Source organism: Dama dama, chromosome 14 (assembly GCF_033118175.1).
Source record: "Dama dama isolate Ldn47 chromosome 14, ASM3311817v1, whole genome shotgun sequence".
NCBI classification, from domain to species: Eukaryota; Metazoa; Chordata; class Mammalia; order Artiodactyla; family Cervidae; genus Dama; species Dama dama.
In genome coordinates this window covers 63,244,887-63,266,607 of record NC_083694.1, presented here as the reverse complement: position 1 = coordinate 63,266,607, position 21,721 = coordinate 63,244,887, and the positions used below count along the sequence as shown (strand labels likewise).

At 36.9% G+C, this 21,721-nt stretch overlaps 1 protein-coding gene across 3 annotated transcripts in view; it reads right to left on the bottom strand.

Moving 5' to 3' along the window:
• Positions 1-21,721, bottom strand: part of HMCN1 (hemicentin 1) — a 525,163-nt gene that overhangs the window by 247,462 nt on the left and 255,980 nt on the right. For all 3 annotated transcript variants that reach the window (XM_061160939.1, XM_061160937.1, XM_061160938.1), the window contains exons 15-19: positions 17,980-18,138; positions 8,018-8,212; positions 4,540-4,635; positions 3,230-3,357; positions 1,769-1,913 (exon numbers count right to left, since the gene is read on the bottom strand). In XM_061160939.1, coding sequence (XP_061016922.1) covers positions 1,769-1,913; positions 3,230-3,357; positions 4,540-4,635; positions 8,018-8,212; positions 17,980-18,138 — 723 coding nt within the window. The remainder of the gene's footprint in view (positions 1-1,768; positions 1,914-3,229; positions 3,358-4,539; positions 4,636-8,017; positions 8,213-17,979; positions 18,139-21,721) is intronic.

Below are 21,721 nucleotides of genomic sequence, written 5' to 3'. Positions count from 1 at the left end.
ATTTGAGTATGGAAGAGCTTTTACTTTCCAGATTGTCAATCTATGTAAATCAACGTAAACAATGAAATGGCCTGTCATTTTAATTTGCATTTGTATGTGCATTTGTTAATACAATTCTTTTAAGAATTCACTGAGAGCCTTTACTATATTTTTTAATTGATTAAACCAAAGTATAATTGATTTACAATGTTGTGTTAATCTCTCATAAATAGCAAAGTAACTCATTTAAACGTATATATATTCTTTTTTTCTTTTCCATTATGATTTAACTCAGGATATAATAAATATTCTTAAAAGTGGAGAGGCAGAGTGATGAAATTAACATAAATACAGAGGTATAGAGAAACTATAATACTGCATCGCATCCAAATCAAAGACAAATCTTTCCTCTAGATAGCTGGTTGGTTTAGTCTATGTCAAATGGTTAGGTTAATTTTTTCTTAATCTTATTAACTAAATCAGTTATTCATTTTGGACTACGATGGATGAAACAATGTTCTCAAATGACCTCTTTAACTTTTCATTGTTAAATTTCCTTTATCTTAATGAACCATATCATTTATCTTAATGAACCATATCATTGGTTTGTCGGTCTTCTCCAACTCCTTGAGTCTGGCCAACTTCATGTCACTCTTTCACCCAAGTGAAAATTTATATCAGAATCCATCTCAAGGCAATATTCTAGGCAGTTGTTATAAGTCAAAGGAAGATGACGTGAGTACATTTCTACTGTCGATTGTCAAACCAGCCCATAAGCACCCTCTGGGAAATGTAAGGCCTCTAGCCATACATGAAACACAACTGTAGCCAACCTGGCATTATGTATTTACTCTTTTGGACCATAAATAATTTAGTGTTACTTGACTATTTCTTCAGGAATATTTCATACAAGATTGGTGAAGATTGGCAAAAGATTGGTCTGAGACTGAAAGTAGTGGAAGAGGCTATTTATACGAAAAGCAGACATTAAAAAGAAGATGGCCTGCATTCACTGGAAACTTCAACAGAACAAGCAAAATTTGGAAATTAATGGATTGTCCAATTCAGGCCCTAAAAAAGACTGAATCAACTACTAAAAATAAATGTTCTATTCTACTTTCATCCCTGTACACAGAGCTAGTTTTTAATACTACACTTTAGAAAAGCAATGTTGCAAAGTCTTTAAAGGAAATATTAAAAAAAAATTATGACAATTTCTTAAACTATGTAGCTGTCATCTATTGAGTTGTAAAAAGTTGACAATGGTTACTCACGAATGGAAAAAAGATAGCTTCTGGATTTTTTTATTTTTGACCTTTATAACATGCAAAAAGATTGTTTGGAGCACATGAGATGGCCTTTAGAAAAGTTTAGGTCATTTCTAGCTAACACACAAAGGGGTTATTAGTAAGGACCACTTACACAATCTGAAAAGAAGAGGCAGTTTGGATGGTATAATAAGTTCTGCTCGCCTGAAATTAAAATGTATTTTTAAACATAACTCTTTGAGAGCTAAGTTCACTTTTATCAATTAAGAAACCACTTACAAAAGCCCTTGGACAGACTCAGCTAGTGACTCCCAATAATATCTTTTTGTGTACACAGGAAAGGGAAATCTGGAAACAGCCTTAACAATGTTAAATATTGTTCAAGAAATAAGGCTTTTTGTTAAGAATAACAATTAGGAAAGACATCTACTTCTTATAATTAGAGGAACAGAGTGATTTGATTTAAAGACATAGACCCAGTTCTGAACTGGGAAAAAAATTATGATGGGTGCGCCTCTTACCATGCACGTCCACCGCGGTCGTTTTGTTAGTGGTTCCAGCAACGTTACTGGCCACACAAGTATACTCGCCTCCATCCTGCAAGCGGACTCTTTCAATATGGAGACTCCCATCACTGCGTACAGTGATGTAAGGGTTTTGGACCAACTTGAAGGGAAAAAAAGCCATTTTTAGTTAAAAAGGCAATAGTGTCTAAGCCAAAAGCAGATCTGCTTTCTTTCCCAACTGGGTAATTTAAATGTCTTATAACGAAATATTTTAACATCCTTAAGTGGAAAATGATGAGCATAAAATGTTACCAAACATTGTAACATTTGTATGTCATTGTGATATACCACCAAAAATTCTATCCACTAACATCTGTCGGAATTATGCACATGTTGGAAAGAGAAAGAAATAGAAACAACATTTATTCCCTGTTTCTGTAATTTTGGTTATCATGCAGATCCAAAATTTGACTCTTACTATTGGCTTAATTTGTTCTTTTTCAAGAAGACTTGCTTACCACTTGCAAGCTGTTTGACATTTTTATTTTGGTAATCAAGCATCACTCAAACTGAGAGAATGATCTCAACACCCACCCTATTCAGTGACAGATACAAATATCAGAAGTCAATGTATGATATAGGAACTACATGAGCGAAGGGTGACAAGAGTTTGTTAATAATCATTACCGCTTACTCTGTACCATTTATGTATTTTGTTCAACCACAGGGTACTTAAGTGCTCAAACAGTATCATCCTATGTCATAAGGGCATTTATTATTGAATGAGGTGCACTCATTTTTCTTGGGTTTTTATGCAAATACGAACATTTTTACATCTTATTTCATGAACTCAGTTCACTTTTAATTGGCACTTCTAGAGGAGAGTAAGTCTAAGTACTCTGGAAAATAGAAGGGAAAATGCTCTGAACTAGATGAAAATTTATTGCCATAGATAGTATGTTTGCAGAATAATTCCTTAGAACTATGAAAAATTTTCAAATTCCTTCATAATCACAAGTTATGCCTTGAAAAACAATGATACAAAATTGATCCACATCGTAAAACAGTTCACTGTAAAAGAATGTTTGAAGATAATAATAAAGATTAAAATATAAAATGAAATAATTTTATGAGAATATTAACATTTTATTAGGTCCTGCAAAGAAGGATATATAATATTTAAATGCTATGAAAACAAACTTTATCCTTGCTTCATTTTTTACATATTCTGGAATTTTCTAGTAACACTGAATTTAATGCAAAATCATAAAAATTACACCATTGACTACTTCTCCATCATATTAATTCCAAAATCATATAAACTGCATAAACATGTTAATACTGAAAAAACATTTTGATACATTTAAAAAATAAATGTTTGCATATTTATTTTATTGAAATTTCAGTGGTTGAAACACATTGCCTCTTACTCAAGGAAATTAGGAATATGAACGCATGGATTTAAAATGCTCTTACCATGGCTGAATTTTTAGTCCACCGACGTTCTGGAATGGGATTTCCAGCCAGCAGAGCACAAGGCAAAGTAAGCTGCTGTCCTTCAATTACACTGGTCACCGGGGGGCTGATTCCAATGAGCGGAGGGACTAAATCAGAGAGAGCACACGGCCACCATCAGCCCTAATTCACTCAAAAAGAAAGCCAATTCTTTTATAGACCAAGGTGGCTACTAGGGAAGCTATTAGAAAACCGAGTTTTCAAGAACAAGATATTTAATTGCACATATGTACAAATTAGAAGATAGAGATATAGGGCCTTTCTAAGCAAGAGAGACTGGCAAGAGGACAGGTAACAGTATAGAAGTAAATAAAGTTACATAGAGTAGGTCTATGGCTTAAAGGCCAGAAAAGTCAAGCCAAGAAATTTGCAAAATATTGAACAGACAGATGGAGTGTTTGAAAGCACTGATAAATAGAAAAGTAGAATCATCAGGAAGTATTCATCTGGGAACTTACTGGACAAGGGACAATTAGAAGGGATGAGATTAGTGAGGAGGCTGTTATAACAGCTCAGGCAAAGAAACATTGTAAACATATTCTTTTCTAGAAATCAATGAATAAATTCAACATAAATCAAAGTAACAGCCCTAAGAGATTCTTCTTGGAAAATGTAAGCATATATAGACGAACAAAGGGAGATACATGAAGAAAATATTTTAGAAGTTATTGTAGAAAATATTGTAGTAATGAGAAATGTGAACTGACAGATTTAAAAATCACAATACATGCTATAATAATTTAAATAGTGTAGGAGTAGCATATGAACAGAATTCCAAGGAACAGACATAGAATATAAATTTAAGTGTGTGGCCAAATGGGTATTTTAATCAGTGGGAAGAGAATATTCAATAAAAGATACTGTAACAAAGTCTTACCACTTGGAAAGAAAGGATTTTGTATTCTTAATTCATATCACACAGAGAAATAATTCCATGTGGACTAAAATGATAAGTGTAAAGAAAAGAATACCACAACCGTGTGTGTGTGTGTGTGTGTGTGTGTGTGCGTGTATTCATACTTAGACTTAAATGAATTTATTCAACTGACCTTCATTTCTTCAAGTGGAAGGTAAGGAGCTTAAAGTGGATATATCTAAGGTTATTTCCACTTCTAACATCAAGGAAATATGAAATAGGTTAGGAGGGAAGGATAGCTAATGTTGCAATTAGATATTTACATTTTTTTTTTTTAATGGTACAAGGAAGAAATGAGGTAGTAAGAGAAGCCTGATGTTTGCAAAAAGTGTGCTAAATACTTCATTGATCTTACCAAGTCCTGTCACTGTTACTGTTATCTGGGACTGGATCTTTCCAAACTGGTTTTCCGCTTCACAAATATATGTTCCTTTATCACTTGCCCATAAGTCTAAAAAGAAGAGATTGTTCACTCACTCAGCACCACCCATTAACCACGTGTGAGTCACAGTGCTGAGATCTGTGGGTGGAAAATATGATTCTGCCGCCTTGTAGTTCCCATTCTAGGAGAGGAGTCATACAGAGGAAACAACAATCCTACCGCAGTGTGAACATGCTCTCATTTGAGCTTCAGACCATGAGGTGTGCGAGCAGAGACCAGAAGTGCCTGACGGCATGTGGAGGAGTTAAGGAAGGAGTCACATAGGAGCTAACATCTGCATGTGCATGTGGAGGAGTTAGGGAAGGAGTCACATAGGAGTTAATATCTGCATGTGCACGTGCACTTAGTTGTGTCAGATTCTTTGTGACCCCATGGACTGTAGCCTGCCAGGCTCCTCCTTGGAATTTCCCAAGCAAGAATTCTGGAATGGGTTGCCATTTCCTCTTCCAGGGGATTTTTCCAACCCAGGAATTGAACCCATATCCCCAGCCTCTTCTGCATTGCAGGCGGGTTCTTTACTTCTGAGTCACTACGGAAGCCTGAGCTATACCTTAAACACCTTAAACACCAGGTAGAACAGAGGAAGGGCAGTCCAAACCCAATGGGCTCAAAGGCAAGAACATGACTTGAAAAATCATGCTCTGTTCAAAGAATGGAAAGCTGTGTCACCTCCCTGGGCACATTTTGGAGGCTTGCAGGAGAGACTGTTTTCAATGGTACCATGATTAGGGGAGGCTTCACCGGTGACCCAGCAGTAGAGAATACAACTGCAATGCAGGAGACCTGGAGATGCGGGTTTGAACCGTGGGTCGGGAAGAGCCTCTGGAGGAGAAAATGGCAAGGCACTCCAGTAATCTGGCCCAGAAAATCCCATGGACAGAGGAGCCTGACAGGACACTCCATGTGTCCATGGGGTCACAAAGAGTCAGACATAACTTAAAATAACAGCAGCAAATAATAAGGTGTGTCTACTGGCAACACCTAGGTAGACAATGCATGGGGGTGGATTCACAATAGGAATAATATCCCAAGTTCAGCAAGACTTTCAAAGGCCCCACAGGAAATTTTTGGATTTGATGACTTTGTTTATAGTTATTTGAGCCTACAACCTAATCCTGTATAAGTGGAAGAAAGAAAGAACTTTTCCCAAAGTGTGTACCATTTTAGAACCAGCCTAGAGTTTCTGGGTCATCAATCCATATTCCTTTATCACTCTACATTTTAGCTGTCAAATTCATGGTGATGCAAATAAACATGAATGCATTCTGTGTGAGCATTGCCTGGATATTTATCTATTGCTGCTGCTTCTACTGAGTCACTTCAGTCATGTTCAACTCTGTATGACCCTATGGACTGCAGCCCACCAGGCTCCTCTGTCCATGGGATGCTCTAGGCAAGGGTACTGGAGTAGGTTGATGTGCCCTCCCCTCCAGGGGATCTTCCAACCAGGGATCAAACCCAGGTCTCCTGCATTTCAGGCAGATTCGTTACCACTGAGCCACCCCAGGGAAGCCCATTTATCTACTGAAATACGTGTTATTTTAAGAAAAATTACTTTGTTTTCTTTTGTACTAAATTTGCATGTTAAAATTTTTTATTATGTAGGGCAGTCAAATATATAAAATGTTCAGTGTAATAAAAAGCATATTTTGAAATATTTTAAATTAAAGATTGTGTTGGGGATAAGGGGGAGGATTACTGGGTTACAGGTTATATGGACATAATCAGGAGCCTGAAGAGGTAGACTGCTGCCTTTTAAAAAGCATAGTTTTATAATATGAGCAACTGAGAAGTGAAAAGAAGGTTTTAAATAGGGGACTGATTGTCATCTTTGCAAATATCTTAACTAAAATAAGCACATTTTAACCTATTGATAAGACACTGACAGATAAAAAATAATAGTTTTCCGTTATGAATAGTTCCATCCTAACTCAAAGAGTGCTGACCAAGTTTCTACTCTGTTAACCACATGCGTGTAACTACAGAATTGCATCTGGTAAATGCTGGTGGTATGTACTCTCAAAATTAGCAAACATTCATTTGCCAAGGCAACTTTGGCAAACCACTTGGTTAATAAGTTGGAGATTATTTCTAACCAAGATATTTTTCATATTATCAACTCAGGCTATTTTGTAGAGAAATACAAAATACCATTGAGAACTAAATTTCTAATTGCTAGCTTCCTTTTAGATAATTTACTTTGAGCAACTGAGCAACCACTGATGAATACATTGCCCTCCTTTATTTTTTCTCTTCTTTCATTTCCACCAACTGACTTGTTTTCAAGTCTTTTCATTGCCCTCTGGGCTGTTTCTCATCACCACTGTGTCAACCTATCTGTGTGAGCTTCTCTATTCTTCCTTCTAGCTCATGTCTCCTCTAGCCTGCAGAGGAACTGTTCTGAAACAGTACTTTCACATGCCATTTCCTGCCTAGGAAGCTTGGGGGACTATTTGTTACCTTACCAACTACAGTTCTTCACCTGCACATTTCAGGTTCTGCACAATCTGACCCATCTATTGAGTAATTCTCGTATGTACTAGTATGGCCACCCACTCAGACAGTAGATTATAAAATATCTGAGGGAAGAACCCAATATTTGACTTCAGTCTTCACCACACAGCCCAGCACAAAGCTGGACGCTTAAGTGCTTGTAATTAATTTGTACTGAAACTTTACGGGAGGATAAGGTACATTTGACATTGCTAATAAACATGAAAATCACTTATGGTGGGCTTTCTACAAAATACCCTAAAATGCAATTTTTTAAAAAAAGTCAATTAATCATTGAGCTGTTTTTACTCCTCTTATGCCATTATCCAAACATTCTTAACAATATTTGAAAAACTACTAAAAGTTTAAAAATATCTGAATGCTTAAGAGATCATTGGTAAAAGTTTGAGATGATGGAATATTTGACTTTTTAAAAAACGCTTTGCTCCAGACAGATAGTTTTTAGTCTACATTGATAGTGAATAGGGTCCCTATGCATGTGATTATGAATTCTTGGCCCCAAACAATTAACATTAACTAACTACTAGTAATATGTTACCTCTCTATACAACAGTTGGTACAAGAATAAATAAGATATGATTACTTATCCGCTTACAGGCCCAGGTTGACTCTATTTGTAATAGGAAACTGAGATATAAAGAAGTTCATACTGCTTCATAAGTCCTGATGATATAGTAACAACATAAAATTGAATAAAATGCTATTCATTTATGATAAATCCCAGGCATGAGTTCAGTATTATTTTAAAATGAAATTCAACAAACACAAAATGTGTTGGCAAGATTAATTTACTATTTTGAACATATCAATGCCTATGTATAAAAAATGTATACTTTCAATGTACATATTTGCATAAAATATATTTCCTTTAACCTACTTGCAATAAAGAGATCTCCTGTTCTTAGTTGGCTGATGGAACTCACTGAAAAAGGTCTTGAGAAGATGGGCATGTTGTCTAATCTTCGCCATTTAATCTTTGGTTCTGGATAACCCTGGACATAGCAAGGTAATGTCACATTTGAGCCAATTTCCATAGATACATCAGTAGGTTCTTGTATAAAAACTGGAGGTGCTGGAAGATATTTAAAATGAAAAAAAAAAAAAAAAACAGTCATTGGTATCGTATACAGGCACATGAAATATAAATTAATTTATAGCTAATTTAATAAACAGCATGAATAAACTGCAGCCACGAAATTAAAAGACACTTGCTCCTTGGAAGAAAAGCGATTGACAAATCTAGGCATACTGAAAAGCAGAGACATTACCTTGCCAACAAAGCTCCGTCTAGTCAAGGCTATGGTTTTTCCAGTGGTCATGTATGGATGTGTGAGCTGGAATATGAAGAAAGCTAAGCGCCAAAGAATTGATGCTTTTGAACTGTGGTGTTGGAAAAGACTCTCAAGAGTCCCTTGGAATGCAAGGAGATCCACTCTGTCCATCCTAAAGGAAATCAGTCCTGAATATTCAGTGAAAGGACTGATGCTGAAGCTGAAACAACAATACTTTGGCCACCTGATGTGAAGAACTGACTCACTGGAAAAGACCCCAATGCTGGGAAAGATTGAAGGAGGGAGGAGAAGGGGACGACAGAGGATGAGATGGTTGGATGGCATCACTGACTCAATGGACATGAGTTTGAGCAACCTCCAGGAGTTGGTGATGGACAGGGAAGCCCGGCATGCTACAGTCCATGGGGTCACAAAAAGTTGGACACAACTGAATGACTAAACTGAACTGAATTTAATAACCAAACAACAGATTGAATTTGAATCAACTTATTGTTCATATACTACTATAAATATATATTTTAAATACTCTTGTCTGCTATTAAAACACACTTTCTTAATAAATGAATAGAGGCACAAGGAAGTTTGACTATTCCCTTAACATGATAAGATAGAAACAATGACAATTTAAATCAGGATTTCCTTAACTAAAGAGAATCTTTCATTTCTGGAATTTGTCTTTTAGTTTATGCCACACTCCTCACCTCAAAAATTTAAATTTTCTAATAAATAAGTCTGCTTTGTAATGGAATACTTTAGACAATTTCCAAAACTTACTTCTTTTGGTGGAATTTTTAAATAAATTAATTCATATCAAGGCTTATGCTTCAATAGATCACTATATAACAAGCAGACAGTATTTAATCTTAAATTATGTTCTTGGTATATATCACATTCTTGCTTCTCAATACATTTTCTATATTTTCTTTTGCATTTTTGAGTTAAAGAATTTGAAGCTTGAAAATCAATAATTTAAATTTACAGGATAGCTTTTGATAAATGGAACCTAGGGAGTGATTAATCTTAGAGTTAAGAAATGATTCAGAAATTATAAAATTATGGATAAGAAGTCTACAGTTATCTACATAATTTAGGTAACCACAGAAGCCAGAAGGAAAAATGAGAGGTTAACAGGCCTACCTTGGAAAACACAAGAATGCAAGATAGGGAGGATGCTGTCAGTAAGCCCAAATAGATGAGGCTCTCAGTATATCCCACAGAACTCATGAATAATGATGTGTGAGGCATCAGGCAAGGAGAAACATATAAGATACTATTAGAGGTAATAGATGAAGCCTGTTCATGTAGGACTCTAAGAAGAAGTACCCTAAGAAGGTCTCCTTGATAATGTCAAGATTAAACATTGGTTATGAATTGCAACAACTATAAACTCCAATACTCTGGCCACCTAATGTGGAGAGCTGACTCATTTGAAAACACCCTGATGCTGGGAAAGATTAAGGGCAGGAGGAGAAGAGGACGACAGAGGATGAGATGGTTGGATGGCATCACCAACATAATGGACATGGGTTTGGGTGGACTCCAGGAGTTGGTGATGGACAGGGAGGCCTGGCATGCTGCGGTTCACGGGGTCACAAAGAGTTGGACACAACTAAACGACTGAACTGATAGCATATAAAGCCAGAGACTTGGTTAAGCCCTCTTCATTAATTATTTCATTTGATCTTCATAATATCCCTATGAGGTAGATACTGTTATTATCCCAATTTTATAGAAGCTGAAACAGAGATGGTTAATTTGCTAAGTGTCACATGGAGCTGAACAATGGAACTAGTATTGAAAATCAGACTGATCTGACTCCAGAGTCACAGTTCTTTATCATTTTACCAGCCTCTCTTTTCTATGGGTTCTTATAACTGCCCAAATTCAAGCTGGTTATCCAGCTGGTAAAAATGAGTGTGGAGATCACTCCTCTCCTTCTAAATGGTAATTCTGGGACTTGGGTGTACACCTGTCTCCCAAGTAGCATTAGTGCTTTATTAACCTGGGCTAAAGGACCTCCTTTTACTTTGTAGCCCTATTTTCCATTAGTTTTCTGTACAAATCTTATTCTCTGGACAATCAGAACTTATTCTAGGCAAGGACTGACCTTTCTCAAATCAGCGCCTGTGCCAACACCCTCCTTCCAAATGTGATGTCTGATGTTGATCTCTGGCTATTGAAATACTAACAGTTCTTGAATGCAGTTCAAAAGGCCCTTCCTCAATGACAACTCTTACCATCCTAAATGGATATGATTTTTTCCCTCTCTGAGGTTTCAGAGAACTCAGTTTACACCACTCTCATGGCAATGGCTCCATTCAGTCTCTTACTAGACTACACATTTGACCTTCCCCAGAGAATTTATATTTGCAACCATGTTTTTATCTTCTATGGCAACTAACATGTTACTCTGTGCATTATACATGAATGTTAGATATCTGTGAATGACTGAATCAATATTAAAACAATAATCTAGCATGTGTGTGTGTGTGCATTAAGTGTATAAGTTGAAAACAACACTGGTCCAGTACATTTGAATTTGTATTTTGAAAAAACACAGCAATTTCAAAAGTCCCGTCATTTGTTTATTGAAACTACATAAAATAAAATTTAACACTACTATTGAGTAATGTGTTTATAAAAAGAAGTTGTATACCTATTCAGATTTCTCTTACCTCTATATGGGAATTTGACTAATAAAAAACAATAGGTAAAATAAATGCACTTAAAAATAGTTTAGAAAGCAGCTCACTGTTTGCTTATCCTAGGTATGTAAGGCCTTACATCTATCTGGAGTGAGATTAGTCATTTATTCTAGAGCTAGTTGCTTTTCTGAAAAAGAGATGTGCAAATGTCACAAAATATGCTAGGTTCAGAGTGAACAGGTGAATCTAGAGATGTGACCGAAAATAAGCTCCAGAAAAGCAAAAGACATGCAGAAGCCTGGGACTAATCAACTCTTTGGGAGGAAATCAAGGTTAGTGACATAACAGAACACAGTCATCAGTGAAAATGGAGATGAATGAGACTTTTCAGACATAAGAAATCCAAGAACAAACCAGATTTAAAAAGGATAAGTGAAGCTCAAGTTGTGCCCATAAAGCTCAGTTGAGATGAGAGAAGTCACCTCTGGTGAAGAAGCTTTGGGAACAGTGTTAGGCACGAGACAAGCACAAGGTCAGGGAATAAACGTCCTGGTACCAGAAAACAAGGCAAATGTACCAGGCACTAGATGCGCAGCCAGGACAGCATCAATGACAAGCAAGCCTCAATATGAAGCAGCTCCTACCTCAACTCAAGAGGCCTTCTAAGAACTTCCTACTCTTGAGTGTGGCCAACTCAGACTCCAAGGGAATTACACTGGGTGGATAGTAAATAGGTTATTAAAACCAGTAGGAAAGGAAGCAGAAGTTAATTTAGTTAAAAACAAACAAAAAAAAAAAAATAGGAGAAGGAAATGGCAACCCACTCCAATATTCTTGCCTTGAGAATCCCATGGACAGGGGAGCCTGGCGGGCCCTAGTCCATGGGGTCGTAGAGAGTCAGACACAATTGAGCAACTGACACAGAGGAGCTAGTAGATTAGAGAAGTAGCTTAGGGAAATTACAGCCCACCAGGTGGTATCAAATTGCAGCTTCACTATTCCTTAGTATATAAACTTGAAAAATTATTTTACCTCCCCCAGTCTAAATCTCCCCATCAACAAAAGAGGGATAATAACATATCCTATCTCATGTTTGTAAAAGAAGGAATCATTATCAGTCATTTAGCATGTAGTAATTACCCAAGTATTGACTATCAGTGATCATAAATGCTGTAGAGTTAATTTGTTAAGTTATAGTTCAGAGTTTAATGTATCTAGTATTAGTTTTAAATTTGGTTTCTGTATATACTTTTTTTTTTTTTTTTATGTTTTGGATTTTTGGCCCCGAGGCATGTGGGATCTTAACTCCCATTCAGGGTTTGAACCCTCACTTTCTGCACTGGAAGTGAAGTCTTAGCCACTGAACTGCCAGGGAAGTCCCTGGCTTCTGCATATAGTCTAATAGATTTATTATGCTGGGTCCTCTATGATCCCCTAAATATTTATGTGCAAGCACCTTGATCACACAGGGTTAATGCTCAGTACAGCTCTGGTGTCACTTACACATCTGGTGGATGTGGTTGTATGAACACATTATTTTGAAAATATAAAACTTACAAACAGATCTACCATCATGATCTAAAACCTATTCTATAAAGTTATTCTAGTTCCTTCAGTGACAATTAAATCTCTCCTGACTATGGCAACTTTTGCATTACATTAGTCCAACTGAGAATTTCTTTTTCTAAGATGGCTGAACACCCTGTTTTGGTTCTACTAAACCACAAAACATGAAACCATGGTCTAAGTCTAAAACATCACCCTCTGTGGTGTGGAATCCTGCAAACAGAGTCACTGCCAGGCCAACTTTTTGTTTGATGTAGCCAATGCTTTTCTCTTCCAAATGACATCCTTTTGAAGAAGGATGAAAAGCACTGGTAACGTTCCCTGAATGCTGACCTGAAATGTCCACAACTTAAAGTCATGATAATGAGAAATAGGAAAATGGAGACTCACAACAAGAGGCTTGAACTCAAAAATAACATGAAACAGACTTTTTATGATTATTTTTTGATCTAGTATTGTTTATGTGAAGTAACAGACCCACAAAAACAATCTGAAAGTCCAACTAGTTACATGATATGGATAAAAGCAAGTTTTTCTTAAGTCAAAATCTACTTAAATTTATGCCCAATAGTTCGGGAACTCAAATGAATAATTTTATGCACTACTAAAAGTAGCACTTAAATTATCTCAAGCCCTCTTTTCAAAAATCAAGTTGAAACACTGACTATCATATTAAAAGCAAAATGCTTAATCTTAAATGCTATACCACTATTTTTAATGCTTTTTTTGTATTATTTTTCAAGACTTGGAGAATCAAAATGACCACTCAGGTTGTAAAGTAAATATTCACCTATTTGATACATGTCCCATTAAGCAGCTTTGAAGGAAAAGCAGTAATTGCTCACATACTGAATGTATTAGGTTGGCCAAGAAGTTTAAACCTGAATGAACTTCTTGGCCAACCTAATACATAGGCTAAAATACCTCATTTCATCTTTATAGCCAACCTATCAAGTTGTTGGCTGGTAGGTTGGTTAGTTGCTAAGTCATGTCTGATTCCTTTTGCAACCCCTTTGACTATAGCCCAGCAGGCTCCTCTGTTCATGAGATTTCCCAGGCAAAAAAACTACAGTGGGTTGCCATTTTCATCTCCAGGGGATCTTCCTGACCCAGGGATTGAACACACATCTCCTGCTTCTCAGGTGAATTCTTTACCATGGAGCCATGTGGGAAGCCCAACCTATCAAGAAGGTACTATTAAAAGCTAGGCAGAAAACCCAGTCCTTTTCTACAGCCCATTCTCTTAACCACTATATAAATTCTGGGTAAAACTTGGCTTTTTTTTTGGGGGGGGGCAGGGGCTGCTAAAACCTACTTGTAGTAAGGTTGTAGTGGTGACTTACTTGTAGTAAAGTTGTAGTGATCAGAACCACAACTGTGATGTGCATAGCGTGTGGCAGTTACATCATCTATTTGCCAGGATATGCAACAGTACTTTTAGGTGGCCAGAAAAGGTCTAATCAAACTCTGTCAGCTATTAATACAATGATCAGAATACTAATGGTGAATAGGGAAATAGTTAAGGCATGCCAAAATCATGAATGGTGATGTAATATTAAGTTATTTGGCAATTGCCAACAATGATCAAGTTTACAGTAAGCAAACAATAGAGTTTATGTAAGTAGCTCCATCAGGAAAATTACTGGAATAAAATTAAGGACGCCATTGTTTTAGAAAAGGTCACTGAGAGTGAAGATTTTGAATATGAGTGAAGAGAAAAAAAAATCCAGATCAAGGAACAAGGGATAAATATAAAACTTTTTTTCTTACATCCTTTTATTTTAAGGCCATTTCATATTTCCACCTCTCTGCTCCAAATTAGTAATCATGTTCCTCTGAGGCCCATTTCAACCAGCTACCAACTTTGAGACCTTCAGCCCTCCAGCAATTCCTCCTTTTTATCAAATTTCATGCCCAGACCACAGTTTTCTAATTCTAATTAAATCAAAACAGTTGATTCTAATAATAATAGATAATAATCAAATAATTTTTGATTCTAAAATTTCTAATTCTAGTCAAAACAGTTTTGTAATTTCACTATAACTATTTGCTAAACCAGTCAATCTTAAGGGAGATCAACCCTGAATATTCACTGGAATGACTGATGCTGAAGTCAATCTCCTGTATTTTGGTCATTGATGAGAACTGAAGAGTCATTGGAAGAGTCCCTGATGCTGGGAAAGATTGAGGACAGAAGGAGAAGAGGGCTTCAGAGGATGAGATGGTTAGATGGCATCACTGACTCAATGGACATGAGTTTGAGTAAATTCCGGGAGTTGGTGATGGACAGGGAGGCCTGGCCTGCTGCAGTCCGTGGGGTCGCAGAGAGTCGGACAGGACTGGGCGACTGAACAAGAACAATTTGCCTGTGGTCTTGTAATATAACAGATGAGAGGGCTGAGTCCTCCTAGGTCTATCATTTATTAGCACTATGATGTTGGATAACTTACCTAACCTCTTTGAGCTCATAATAAAGACACTCATAGTGCAGACTTCGTAGTTATTATTAAATGAAATAATGTATGTGAAATGCTTCACACAATGGTTGGTACTTATTAAGCATCAATTAAAGACTTATTAAGGTAAGTCTTTCAGAATCTTACTGTTTGCTGTTAACGACCTTTAGTCCTTTGATCCATATATTACCATCTTATCAACTTTTCCCCATCTTCATTTCTTTCACAACCTTGGAGAGAAGAGGGAAGGAGGTGAGGATTAGTCTACAGACACAGAGGTAGGTGGCGAAGGGACAGACTGCCAGAATATATCTCACTTCCGTCTCTGAGGTGGAAGGGAAAGCCACAGCTGAGAGCAAAGGTGGTAGAGATTAGGAAGAGACTTGAAAAAGTTCTCAGCTGTGAACTGTCCATAGGAAATGGGAGAGAAAGTTACACACACATACACAGGAGGACTGAGCTCTGAGTCAAGAGCTGAGGAAGGACTTTGTTAATTTATCACAGCCCAAGGTTTAGGTCACCCTTCCCATTGGTGTGTCAGCATCATGATTATAGGAAAGGATGTGAAGATGACTCCAAGTTACAGCCTGTCTGAGGGGGTGTAAATACAAGAGGGCAAGAGACCCGACGGCACTAATCAGAGATGTACTGAAGACAGAGAGGCAGATTGATGTCTAGGTTATAAAATACCAAACTTTTATTACGATGTTTCCTAATCTACTCCGAGTCACTTCAGCACAGACAGCTCTAACCTCTATATGGCTTTTTGCTCATCAGAAGAGAAACTTGGAAAGTCCAGAAGCTAAAAAAATTATCAAGAAGGCGCCAAGTAAGCATGTAAGGTGTTTACATTTTCTATAATCTTGGAAGGCTGAGGGTATCATTCCCTTTTCTTTGGAGACTTTCTACAATCTTTGAGGGGTTGAGGGTGTCATCTCTTTTCTCTGGAGATTTTCTACAATCTTGGAGGGGTTGAGGATATCATTCCCTTTTTGCCGAGCTATTTCACTCCTCTAGAGTTAGATAACTCGAAAAGAATGTTGGTTAACAGAAAATATCCATGCAGGAAAGAGGGACAAGCAAAACTAGAAAATGTTGAGAAGTGAAACTCTGTAACTTTGTATATTTCTTAAAAACAAGAATTCTGTATCTTAAAAACAGAAATCTGTATCAGATACAGAATTTGGACCACTTCATTTGGACCTTATATTGGGTTGGTCAAAAAGTTCATTTGAGTTTTTCTGAACACTGGTAGATGGGTTGGCTGACCCAGTATATCTAAAAGCATTTCTTGTATCTTACACTCTGCTGATAGATTTAGAGACCCTCCACCCAGAGATTCCAATCTTATTTCCAAAGCACTTCTTTCAGTAACCACAGGGTTTAGTCATGGTTCAAACACATCTTGCTGTGCCCCAGACAGAGTCTACAGTGATCTTTGCGGCCATATGCAGCTTTGTTGATTCTACCCTAAGGGCATAATCACCAGGAATGCAGAGTTTTCACCAGAAAGTCCAGAGGCCTGGGGATCATAAAAGATCCCAAGGGGAAAAACATTTAGTTTATACAAAACAAAATACTAAGCTTAGAGGGACATGACTTTCATTTAAAGAACTAAGACAGTAGAACTCAAATGTTCTTTGCTACTTTATTCAAAATAAAAAATGCACTTTCTTTATAGTTCTTAACCTTTAAAAAAGAAAAAAACAGCTTTGGCTTGAAAATTATCATGCATAAATGAAAATGCAATTTAATGAAATGTCATATTTTATAAATTTAAGTGATGCAACCATATGACTTATCTGTTAAAATTAAGCTGCTGGGTTCTTTCTCGTATGAAACAAGCTCTGTTTTATTTCATGTGTTAACCATAACTGTGTAATTTTATTTTTCAAGAAGCATGAGATGGAGAGACGAAGAAGGGAGGACCAAACTCCTTGAGTAATCCGACTAAAGTTGTCATGCACATGATGTATCATTCCCACTGTGATTGATGTTTATTTGTAGTTCATGCTTTGTTCTTATACACAAAGGAGTCACTGCTAGTGAATTAAAAAAAAAAAAAAAAACAAAAGGAAGAGGACAATCTGCTACCTTTTCTGTCATCAACATTTCCAAATTATGATCGAGGGCCAAAGTCTAATTTTCGGCCTTCAGATGTTAATACTTAGGAATTTGCTGTCCAAATGGATGACTCCTGATAGGAAAATGTTTGGCAAACAGACGAGAGACTCTGAAGCCTATAGTCTCTGAAATCAAATGACCTGGGTTCAAACAACCAGGCTGTCCCTCCATAGCTCTTGACCTGGTCAATATGCTTAGACTTTTTAAAGTTTACATTTCCTTACCTATATAGTGGGGAAAATTATAGTATATTCCTCTTAAGATTGTTAAAAGGGTTTAATGATATAATGCATGTACACACACATGTATATTCACTGTTCTTAGCATAGTGCATGGTAAATAGAAAAAAAAAAAACTTGGTCACTTTTCACTTTCACACATTGGAGAAGGAAATGGCAACCCACTCCAGTGTTCTTGCCTGGAGAATCCCAGGGACAGGGAGACTGGTGAGCTGCCGTCCAAGGGGTCGCACAGAGTCGGACACGATTGAAGTGACTTAGCAGCAGCAGCAACAGGGTTTAATGATATAACGCATACATATATATGTATACACTGTTCTTAGTACAGTGCTTGGTAAATAGAAAAAAAAAAAACTTGGTAAATGTTAACTACATTATATTAATAATATGAAATGCTAACTCTAATTTTGTCATTCTGACAAGTTTTTCCACTAACTGTTTCAAAGCTGTGAGCATGACAAAATTCCAGGTCAATTTCTAAACAAACTTGTCTACCAGAGCCACGACGCTTACTTACAGCCAACATCCAGAGTTACCCTGCCACTTGCTCTTCCAGCATCGTTGACAGCAACACACGTATAATCCCCAGCATCCAAATCTTGAGTTTCTTGAATCTTCAAACGTCCCAAGAGAGGGTCAGTAATGAGGAATGCTGAGGGCTTCAGCTCAAGATCCCCTAGGTAAGAATGACGGGGAGAACGTTGCACAGTTAAGGGTTTCAAAAGTTTACTGTTGACCTGACTGCAAAACTTCTGAAGAAAACTGATGGTAAAGTTTTTAAATCCAAGTGTCTGGCACGACGCAGACACTTAAACAATGCTTATGCAGTGAAAGAAGGAAATGTTTCTTGGTAATGAGCTGATTTAGGCCTATATAATTTCACAGGCTAACCTGTAACCAAAAATCAGGCCCTAAATGAATTATGTGCAAATATTCCCTACTATATGTGTGCCTAAATGAGAACAAACTCTTTGAAGCTATGTTGGGAGATTAAGAAAGAGTGGAAGCTACTATCACCGCGGCTGTGAAATGGAAAAGGAAGATGAAGATCAAAACAAAACTTCTACCATCTTTGTAACAGGATGAATTTCAACTATCCAGGAAATACTTTGGAGACTATGGGTGTTCTTAGTTTGGCTAAATGCCCAGGTTTCTGGTTTGCTTAATGTTCTCAGTCAGAGTTTGTCCTGTGAGAGGTTTAAGCTGCCTGAGGGGATTCTACGAATGGCTAAGGAACCACAGCTGGCTAGAGAGGGTAGGAAGGAGCTTGTTGAAAGAAAAAGAATGGATGAAGAACTCCTGGAAATGGCCAGAGAGGAGTGCTGTTATATTAATCTCCCAGGATACCTCTACTAAATCTGTATTATACATCAAAGTTCTTTAAGTCAGAGTTATAGGGTTTTGGAAAGAAGCAGGTAGGGAATAAATGAGTGGAAGATGGAACCAGATAATGAGTTTGACCTCAGTGTGAGGGTAGAATAACCCAAGAAAGATGACTTATGTCTGGATTGCCTCTCCCTGTAACACCTGAGATCCTCTAAGAACCATTTCTATTTGAGAGCAGGCAATGCCTCAACAAATCTGTAAGTTGAGTTAGCCTATCCTTAGGCTTCCTTTCCTCCAGGGTTTCTCCTTACCTAAGAATGAAATTAACCAGGATGACAAGTATCATAAAAAAAAAAAAAAAAAAAAAAAACCTAGTACTGGAGACCCGGGTTCAATCCCCAGGTCAGGAAGATCTGGAGAAGGGAACAGCAACTCACTCCAGCATTCTTGCCTGGAGAATTCCGGGGACAGAGGAGCCTGACAGGCTACAATCATTGGGATCACAAAGAGCTGGGCACAACTAAATGATGAACACTTACTTACTGATGTTTAAATGGCAGCTTAGTGTTCCTATCTCTTCTGCTTCTTTTTGTAAAGGGCGATGTTAAACTTTTTGTGGGGATCCTAAAAATTTCCAGGAGGTGTAAAGGTCATTGCTCTCAGGGTTTCACAGCATGCCAGATGTCAAGTCTGAAGCAGTACTCTCCAAAATGCCATTTACTGGCTTAGCCACGTGTCTTGGGGCTGAGGACTGCAGAAGTAACTCCCTTAAATAGCTTTTTAAACTAATTTTGATTGGAGTACAACTGATTTACAATGTTGTGTTAGTTTCCACTATACAGCAAAGTGAATCAGGTACACATACACACATAGCCACTCTTTTTCAAATTCTTTTCCCACATAGGTCATTACAGAGTATTGAGAAGGGCTCCCTGTGCTATACAGTAGGTTATTAGTTATCTATTTTATTAATATATATGTATAATAACAATAGTACATATATGTCAATCCTAATCTCCCTTTATGCCATCCCTCTGTTTCCCCCTTGGTAACCAAAAGCTTGTATTCTAATGTGTCCCTTAGCTTTTAACAGGCTAAAACCCTAGAGCCAGTAATTCTCCAGGCCACTATACAAAGCAACAACCAACAGACTGAGGGTGACAAACAAATTCTGATTTTGTTTTTATAATTTGAGGAGGAGATGAGGTCAAAGAAGCCATAAATTTCAAAACAAAAAAAAATTACATTAGCAACTGTGAGTGCCAAAAATAAAGTATTTTTCAGCATTCCAACATTTAAAACCTCAATCATCCTTTTAAGCTGGCTACTGCATACCACGCGAGAAGGAGAGAAGCAGCTAAAGCCTTGTCTGTGTGCCTCTGGGAAATTTTCATAAGTGAAAGCAGATGATATTGACATAAACCTTCCTCCCACTAGGGGAGGATGCAATGTGACCAAGCTGTTCATCAAGCATTAAAATGTTTGGACTAACATGCATTTAGAGTTTTGCATTTTACTTCTCCCTTAGCTTTTTCTGTATATGTCAGAGGACATAACAGGATGAAATAAAGACCTTTATGCTAGCATCTTTTTAAAAAATAAAAGTATTTAAAGAACAGCAGGAATGAAACAAAATATAAATTGGAAAACACTGGTTATATCAAGTTTACATACTGATCATATTTTGATAATCTCTCTTGATTTCTACTGAACAATTAACAATCAAAGTATTGCTATAAAGCCATAAAGAAATACAGAACATTAAGATGAAGATGATTGGGGGAGTAACTCTTTAGTTTTAATATTAGATAAGATTAGAAGAATATTTACATACATTATAGAATATAAACTTTGCTGACCTTCTAGGATTTAAAACAATCATTACCATTAAGGAGGATACTTTCTGCTTTAGTTTAAATTTAGTTTAGATTCTGGCATCTATGCCCATAAAGACTAATAGATAATTATCCATGACATAAGATCCTTTAAACTGTTGAAAGCTCTTTATTGGTTCTCACAATGTTTGTCTCAAGACTCATTTTACACTCTTAAAAGTTATCAGGGACTTTTATGAATTTTTGTGTATGTGGATTATATTTATTTGCACTTAGCATTTTAGAAAGGAAACTGAAAAGTTTAAAAGCATATGCACTTATTTCCTAGTAACTCATGACATTTTAACATAAATCTATCTTATAAAAAATAATATTTCCCCGAACTAGAGAAATTTAGTGAGAAAAGTTGCATTGTTTCATATTTTTGCAAATCTCTAGACTATCCAGCTTAAAAGAAGACAGGTGAGTGTTCTGTTTTGCTTCTGCTTTCACTCTACTGGCTGTCACACATTAAATAGCTCCTAAAACTTCATGAATCATTCATAAGACAATGAGTGTGAAAAAGTCAAATAACAACTTAGTATCATCAGGAAAATAATTTTGATCTCATGGACCTGAAAAGAGTTGGTGGGAACCTCCAGGGATTCCCAACTATACTTTAATAACCACCAATCTAAAGAAACCCAATTTCTTTACTATTTTGCCAGAAATACTCTTCATACAATATTTTAATAGTGTCCTTGATTCTTTCTTTGAACCCACCTTATGTTGCTCATTTCTAATATCTAAAATTTTGGTGGGCATTTGTATGTGTGAGATTCCTTTTCTCGGAATGGTCTGAATGAAATACCACTTATTAAAGAATGGTGGCTGCCAAAGGCTGCAGGGCAGGGGAAATGGGAAGTCATTGTTCAACAGGTTTAAAGTTTCAGTCCCACAAGATGAATGAGTTCTAGAGATGATCTGTATAGCGGTGCATAGAGTTAACAATGCTCTGCCGTCTCTGTGGGAGAATGTGAGGGTGGGATATTTCAAAAGAACAGCTTGTATACTATCTATGGTGAAACAGATCACCAGCCCAGGTGGGATGCATGAGAC